Below are 8,920 nucleotides of genomic sequence, written 5' to 3' on the forward strand. Positions count from 1 at the left end.
TGGATTGCATGTTCCACATACTGCATTCTACAAATCCCAATAACCATGTGGAATCTTAAGTTTATCTTCTTTTCCCCTCCTGTAGATACTTTTTGTTTTGGGAAAAGTATGGGTGCTAAACCTACTTACCTCTGAGAGAAAGTACGACAATTAAATTAAATGTTGAGTTTTAGCCATTTGTGGTAATCCCTCTTGAGTCTGTAATCTCATTACAGTGGACCATATTATTATACAGGAAAACAAAATAAATATATGCAAAAACCTAACAGTTCCTTACAATCTTATAAACTTTAACATCAATTAAAAAAAAACTTTATTCATTCTAGGGGAATACTTTTTTTTAAAGTAAAAACATTCACTTAACCTGATTTCATGAGTAGCAAGAATGGGTCTCAATGGTCAGTGAGATTCCTGTATCTATGCCCCATTTCTTCAGGAGGCAGAAGGCAGAATGGCCAAGATATCAACGTGGTGTGCACCATTGTATCTTCATGTTCCATTCAGCTTCAGTTACAAAGGGCTGTGTTCATTGCCTTTTCATCTAGTAACAAAAAAGCCTAAAACTGCAGTGGAATACTTTTAATGCTGGACCAGAGACCACCACAGAAGCTTTTACTCTAATTTACTCCATAAGTCAGGGTGACTCACCATCCCAGCTTCCATAGGACTTTCCTGGTTTTACCATCGAAAGTCCAACATCCCAAGAAACCCCTCAGCCCTGGGCAAACCTAAACAATGCATTATCCTACCTGAGTTTTGAGTCTTTGACAGAGGATTTATTGAAGGTAACTTGAAAAAAAAATCCAAGAGTTGGAAAGATAAGGTCAAGAATAGTCTCTAAATCTACTTTTAAGGAAAAAAAACCCAACTCTTCTAACAACCAAGTAGCATTGGCATTTGGAATATGCATTTAACTAGCCTGTATGACTTCCAGGTATTTGCTGCTGTGTTTGTGAAAATGAGCATTTCCAAGGGCAAGAGAACAATCTGTCTCAGAGTGTTTCATTTAAGCAAGGACACGCTGCCAACTTGAAAGGAAGTAAAGGCCACACTTTGTCTATGGGGGGATCCTGCAGTTATTCCCCTGCAAATTTAATTCAAACAGGTATTGAGATCTGAAACATGGAGATATCCACAAATTAGAGGATACTTAGTTTTTAAAAAGGGAAGAAAAGAAATCCAGGCCACAGAGAACTATCTCAAAGCTGCAATAGCGGTTCCTTTTCATGTTCATCACTGTATTCCTATGAACATGTTTTGAAAGTCTACACTGTGAATAAAATTATTTGAGGTCTTCATATGAAATATACATATTATAAATTTTAAAACTTAAAATTGTCTTCAAGTCAATTTTATTTAAAAAATAGCATGTGTGTAAAACGTGCAAAATTAGTGCTATTCCAATACTTGACTTTAAAAACTATTAGTTATACAAATATGCCACCCAACTAGTTTATTGGTGATTCCCTTACAAAATGCAGTATTATTTGAATTTTATCACTCAAAAATATACCTCTTTAGAATATCACCATCTTAAAATAAAAAGATTTATTTAAAGAAATCGCTATTGAAAAATATCTTATTTTTTCCAGCAATTTAAGATTCTGTTTGACTTATAAGACTGATGACCCTCAGAATATTTATCATATGTTCATTGCAGGATTTGCTTATGGATTGTACTTGAGCCAATCCATTACATGAGAAAGATTTCTATGAGAAATCCTTTAATGTGACCTGTTACTTGGGTCCCAAATCAACTTATAAACAAAATCTCCAACAGGAGAATCTTAAACAAGAACTTGATTCTGTAATGGAGTAGAGACAGTTGTCATCACAGATCATGATACTACTTAAGGAAATTGGCCTAGAGTCTGTCTTTTAATCACTAGGTTCCAAGTAAGCTGTTTTATTACTATAATTATTATGGTTTAATAAATCCATTGTCAAAAGCTATGACCAAAGTGAATAGAAATATTGAAGCACAAAAAGTTTATGAAAATTTGAGTCATGATTGAAGCTCAACTACTGTTTTTCAAATTCTAGGGACCACTGGCATCTGCCAACAGTTCAAACTACAGATATAAATCTTAGGAGTCACCAAAAAAACACCTTTTTTTGCCACATCCCTTGTAAGACCTCATTTCAAATGTAAAGGCCATAAAATAAAAGCCTTGGATTAAAGGTAGTGTTGCAATTTCTTTTTAGTAATGTAACCGGAGAATTCTTACATGTAGTCCACATCTTATTTTGGCTCCTAATGATTAATCCTGCAAGACTTTGAAGTTACTATGTTCCATGAAGTATTCAATAACAACATAGCTAGTGTCCACCTCAAGACATATGTGATGACCACATTCTGATTCTTATCTCTCAAGCCCCAGTTACACAGAATGTTATAATCAGAAATGTATCAGAGATACCCAGTGCAATATCACTGGTTTCAATTAACTGCATGTGTGTTACATAAAATGTGGCTTATAGCCAATCAACAGATTAGTAATAAAGGCAAGAGTAGCCAGAGTTGAACACAAACACACACACACACACATGCACACACACACACTAAAAATATGGCATCTTTTAAAAAAAACAATTTTTTTTTTTTTAAAGACCAAAACATGGTATCATTGAAAGTGATCTGAAGCCACCCAAGTCCTCTAAGTTTGTGGTTTAGGCAATTTTTTTAATTGGCCACCAGCTCTTCATTGTGGTCTCCTTTCCTAGTTACATGCTGGACTTTAGGAATGATGGAACTATAACAGAAGCCTTCATTGCTCAGGGAGACAAAAGGACCAGGACTGTAAACCCAGGCTGACAAGTGACAACCCCAGACTAACTGAAAAATCTGATCCAGCTGTTTTGCATATGTTTGACACTGGCTGGCTCTGAGATTAAAAATGTGACTTTCTGCTCCCACAAAGTTTAAGTGAAAAATGGCTCTTTAAAAAAAGAGCATCAGAAGGCTTTCATAATCTGTATACATTTACTATAAAAGCTAAATCAAGCACACCGTGGGGGGAAAATTGACTTCAACTGATAACTGGTTAAAAAAAAAAAATAGGCAAACCAAACCATCTGAAAATAGGGTTTGTCATGGAAACAGCATGCTAATGGGACCATATTCCCGGTACCTATACGGTTTTCCAGGAAAGTCTTGTTTTGCCATGAGTACCTAAAGAAACAAAAGAATACACTGGCTTTCTATATGCTACACAATTTTAAATAAGTTGCTTCCTAAAAACAAAGCCTGGTGGTGACTTGAAAATTTTGTCTTTTAAGGCATTTAATTCCAGCATTATAAAACCTTTCTGCATCAAATTTATAGTTGCATCATTTTAAGGACATCCACAATAAGAATGCTTTGTATTTATTTCATGGATTGAGACTAATAATCTTAAATTTTTTTCCCCCAGAAGTCATCTGATTGAAAATACCTAGAGAGGAGATATGTTTTAATTTGCCCTAAGAATTCCTTTTTTAAAATGTCTATACAACAAAACCTGCTCAGATATCTACTAGAGATTAACGAAACAAAGAAAAAAAGAACATAAAATTGCATCTTGCTACGTGAAATTGAATGCTGTATTTTCAATTAGATTTAATATTTTCATTTGCCTTAAAATAAATAATGATAATGACTTAAAAGACAATGAATTGCATTATAACCATGAAAGTAACTCTATTGCATCAATGGTCTTCATTTTAGTTCCTTGTCATTTTATCACAAAATATTTTCATGGGAAAATTTAATATAAATATTTTTAGTCTATAAAAGAATAAGAGACTTGTTTTCCAAAGGTATTGGAGGTTTTTCATCTGATGTTTTCCATTTCTCATAACCTTATTTCCATATTGTAATATATATAAACTTTGCACCTCTATTTTATAAAAATTAGTGTGTGTATACTTATGTATATATGTATATATAGATATAATATAGATTATATATATATATATGTATATATACACACACACCCACACACATATATATAAATTCTGACTAAGAGTAGACCAACTAGATAATTTCTCTGGAAAAGGTTCCTTGAACAATATAAAAATGGGGTCTTCCAAAGCTAACAACAAAAACAACCTTATATACCCAACTACTGTTTAAAATGCTTATAAACACACAGTCAGTTAACCATTTATTGATTGCCTATTTATGGTTTTGGAATATCCAAGATTATGAAAAAGACAATACCTCAAAAAAATCATGACCAAGGTGATGCCTGATGATTTAAATAAGCTTCCATATGATAAAAAGTCATGTAAATTTACCCCTTGAAAGAAAAAAAAGGATTTAATATTAAAATTAGAGTTCTCTTTTTAATAATCCTCTCAGTAAAGAAATAATTTGGAAACTTCTATTTTATATTGTTACTATCATGAAAGCAGATGATGTCTAGGAACTTGGCAATGTCAGTTGCAACATTGCAAGTAGGATACATCTTTGGAAGGGCTCGTCTGAATGTTTAAGGATAGACTTTTCCATTGAATTCCACTGAATTTATATACTTTGGGACTGGCTATGAGACACTATAAAATGTAAAGATAGTTCAGACAGTTCCAGTTCTGTTATTTTCAGGCACAAAAACCATATAATTTTGTACAAAACTTTGATTTTTTTATTTGTGAAATTAAAAATATGGTATTTTATATATATATAAACTTCTATTCCTCTATAAATATAGATGATTTTGTGATAGTGAACAGAATAAATGCATACCAAATCCAAAGACCATTGTCATTTTAGGGTATGACAGACATAGATAAATTTAGGTCCTAAGTACTGGCATTTAGATAACTCTTAAAATTTAAAACAATACAATCAGGAGGCTTGCTTTTCTCCTCTTTTCCACAGAGAACTAAAGTGAATATTATTAAATGGCTTTGAAAGATTTACACTTGACGCATTTCTGTAAATCCAAAAAGGAGCACACACTGTCCCTTTACCATGCATGCCCATGTTTTGTTTATTTCAGGATCTAACCCCACCAATTATTCCACCTCCTTTACCTCCTGGAATCCTACAAGGTTATTTTTAATGATGTGGATTGTTCCTCCCTCAGACTGTGTTGCTGAATAATCATAATAATATGTTGAAAGTATACAACTTTTACATTTTAAACTTTTTTATATATGTCTAATTATTATTTAAAAATAATAAAAAGCACTTCATTTTGAGAAAGTCCATTACACTGAAATCTCCTTCAAGTGTTCCTATTCAGCTTACGTTCTGCTATCCAGTTAAGGAAAGCAAAGATCAACTCCTTAACAAAGCTTTCCAGGTGACCTAATGTTTCCATTTTACAGAAAGGTAAAATCTAAATGCGGGCTGTCTCAGTCCTAGAGGCAGTTTGCCAGGCATCAGTATGCAATTAGAATTAACATTTTATAAACCCCATCTTCAGTCTCTCCTGACCCACACAAAGCTCCAGGCCTCTTCCCAAATCTCAGCAACCACATCTTTCCATGATGCTGGCCAAACCCATACCAGGTTTTAGACACTAGAGAATGAAATGAGCTCATCCACCAAAAATTAGACTTGAAAAAGTTTGGCACTGGTTATCCCACTCACCCTCTAACCAACTTACGTAGGAGGGAATGCCTGGGCTTTGGAGGCCAGTGTGGAAGGAGGCTGGGACTGCCGCAGCCCACATCTGTGGACCTCCTTGAAGCTAGGAGTTAAGGTTCTCTACAGTGAAAAATTCAGTTTCAATAAAGGGGCAAGGCCTTCGCAATCTGCGCCCCCCCCCCCCCCCCCACCTCACAAGGGCACACTCGGGATGGGCAGGGGTCTACCCCCGGATCTGGAAGCTCTGTGGAGTTCTATATCTAAAGAGCCCCGACCCCAAGCAATGAAGGAAAGGAAGGAGCAGAAAGCGGAGGCGGTAAGTGACCTGGGCCGCGCAGCCCCACAGGCAGCGCCACACGCACCCCGACTGCCGCAAGGAGGGGCGTGCCAGAACATGCAAGAGCACCGTGAGCTCCGGTTTTACCTCTGCAGTACTTTGAAAAGGCAAAGGAAAAGCCTCGAATGGGTAAACCGCCCTAAATAATTAAAACTTAAACAAAACAAAACAACAAAAAAGGAAAAGGCAGAAAAAGGAAAACGCGTGACCGGTCATCATTTAAATACAAATATACTTACAAAAATCTTACACAGGCTATTTACAATCATAAAAGCGTACAGTCCTGGTACCAGAGAGTCAGAACCAGAGTGGTCTGTCCATCCCCCCGGTGGCAGTTGGGCCCTCCAGTCCGTTTGCCCCAAGGGACCAAAGCTTTTGCAGGAGCTGTGTTGTTGAAAGGAGCCTGCGAAAAGTGAATGGCTAGTGAGAAAGCCTCGAGTAGCCAGGCTTGGCAAGAGTTCCATGGGGCCAGCTTTATGGGAGTGGCTGGGACGAAGCCGATGGCAGGGAACGGGCTGAACCCCCAGGTCTCAGACGGTGGTCTCCCCCTGTTTGCTGTTGGTGAGCCTAGTATAGAACTTCCTCCAGGAGTTGAGGGTCTTGCCGGACCAGATCCAGAAGCCTGACGTGATGCCCACGATCAGCGTCATAAGGTACTTGATCATGAAGACTGTGAAGTCTGGGCTCATGGGCGGGTGCGGCGGGGCGCCTCCACCCGCCTGGAGGTGGGGGCAGGGGATGGCGTAGCTCTTGCAGCTCTGGGCCACCCAGCTGCGCTCCCACTGGTCCCGGAAGGCCTGCTCATAGAAGTAGCAGGCGATGACAATAGTGGCTGGCACCGTGTAAAGCACGCTGAAAACGCCGATGCGCACCATGAGCTTCTCCAGCTTCTCGGTCTTGGTGCCGTCGTGCTTCATGATGGTGCGAATGCGGAAGAGGGACACGAAGCCGGCCAACAAAAAAGACGTGCCGATGAACAGGTACACGAAGAGTGGCGCCAGCACGAAGCCGCGCAGCGCGTCCACATTGTTGAGCCCTACGAAGCACACCCCGCTCAGCACATCGCCGTCCACCTGGCCCAGCGCCAGGATGGTGATCGTCTTGATGGCCGGAACGGCCCAGGCGGCCAGGTGAAAATATTGCGAGTTAGCCTCGATGGCTTCGTGACCCCACTTCATGCCCGCTGCCAGGAACCAGGTGAGCGACAGGATCACCCACCAGATGGAGCTGGCCATGCTGAAGAAGTAAAGCATCATGAAGAGGATGGTGCAGCCCTCCTTCTTGGTGCCCTGCGCCACTGTGCGTGCCCCGTCCTCGGAGAACTTGTCGTTACACACCACTCGGTCCTCCAGCAGGAAGCCGGCGATGTAGGCCACGGCCACTGCCGTGTAGCAGCCGGACAGGAAGATGATGGGCCGCTCCGGGTAGCTGAAGCGCCGCATGTCCACCAGGTACGTTAGCACCGTGAAAAGCGTGGAGGCGCAGCACAGCACCGACCAGATGCCGATCCAGGTGCGCGAGAAGCGCAGCTCCTCGGGCCCAAAGTACATAAGCCCGTACACCTTGGTCGGCTCACAGGGCGCACCGCAGTCCTTCTCCCCCAGGAAGTGGTAGTTGAGGTAGGAGGGCACCTTGAGGGCGCGCGGGCAAGAGAACTTGCCACGCTCCGACGCGCCGGAGCCCCCCGGGAAGCCGCCGCCACGGTGCCCCCCGCCGCCGTGCTGAGGGTTGCTGGTCCAGAACTCCGGGAGCAACGAGGGCGTCGGGGTGCCCTTGTCCGACGTATTTTGGCCCACGCACAGCTCGCCGGCGCCGTGCACCGGGAACTTCTCACACTTGAGCGTGTCAGGCCACTGGAAGCCGAACTTGTTCATGAGCGCCTCGCAGCCCTGGCGCGCACGCTCGCACAGGGAGCGGCAGGGCGGCAGAGCCTGCTCCAGCACCGTGCACACTGGCGCGTACATAGAGCACAAGAAGAACTTGAGTTCCGCCGAGCACTGCACCTTCACCAAGGGGTAGAACTGGTGCACCTCGAGGCCCGCATCCTCTTGGTTCGTGTGGCCCAAAAGGTTGGGCATGATGGTCTGGTTGTACGCGATGTCTGTGCACAGCGGGATGGAGATGGGCTGGCAGTAGCCGTGGTCCGGGATAGAGATGCCCCGCTCGCCGTTGTACTGTTGCCCGCCCTGCTGCTGCTGAGGCGGCGGCGGTGGGGGCTGCTGCCCCGGCCCGGGCCCCTGGCCCGGCCCCTGGCCCACTGCCTGCGCCCGGACCCCCAGCAGCAGCGGAACCTCCAGCAGCCAAAGCAGTAGCAGGAGCCGGCGCGCCAAGCGCCCGGAGTCAGCTGGGGGGCGGCGGCGGCGGCGGTGGCTCTCCGCTTCTCCGCTCCCTTCCGCCACCGGTCCAGCTGGGAGCGCCCCGGCATAAAGTTCCCAGCTCGCGCCGCCGCCGGCGGCGGCGGCCCAGGACTTCTTAGGCGCCTCCTCTTCAGCCATACTTTCTCGGCTCCTTTCTTGGCGCCGCCCGGCTGAGGCTGGCAGTGGCGCGGCCGGCGGCGGCTCCCCCTGCGTCCGGGGAGATCTCCTCCGCGCCGGTGCCCTCCGTCGAGCCCGAGCTGCGCTCAGCCCGCTCTCCCGGCTCCCGCTGCAAGTCCCGCAGCCGCCGCCGCCGCGGAAACTTGCGATTCATGAAGCGTGGGCGGCGGGTAGAGCCCGGGTGGCTCCGGCGCGCCGGGGTCGCGTCCCGCCTTCCTGGCCCTCGGCTCGCTGGCTCCCGGCTGGCGGCGCCGCGCTAGTGGCCACGGCCCCGTAGAGCGCGCAACTCTCGGCAGCCCAGCAGCCTCGGCTCCCCCCTGCGCCTCCGCCTCCTTCTCCGCCGCCGCCGCCTGACCATTTGTGTCAATCCCTCAACTCGCTCGTTCTCCACTCCCTCGCGCGCCCTCGGACCGGTTTCCAGGCGCCCCGCAGTCTGTCTTTCACCAGGAGGGAGGAGCCTTGAAACCGACGCGG

General features: G+C 44.6%; 1 protein-coding gene across 1 annotated transcript; it reads right to left on the minus strand.

Annotated features, from left to right (window-relative positions):
• Positions 1 to 3,560: 3,560 nt before the first annotated feature.
• Positions 3,561 to 8,432, minus strand: FZD1 (frizzled class receptor 1). Its single transcript, XM_040471552.1, has one exon. The coding sequence runs from the start codon at positions 8,405 to 8,407 to the stop codon at positions 6,443 to 6,445; it is 1,965 nt and encodes a 654-aa protein (XP_040327486.1). The 5' UTR covers positions 8,408 to 8,432; the 3' UTR covers positions 3,561 to 6,442.
• Between the last annotated feature and the right edge of the window lie 488 nt (positions 8,433 to 8,920).

Source organism: Herpailurus yagouaroundi, unplaced genomic scaffold (assembly GCF_014898765.1).
Source record: "Herpailurus yagouaroundi ecotype Mexico unplaced genomic scaffold, PumYag 100, whole genome shotgun sequence".
Lineage (NCBI taxonomy): Eukaryota > Metazoa > Chordata > Mammalia > Carnivora > Felidae > Herpailurus > Herpailurus yagouaroundi.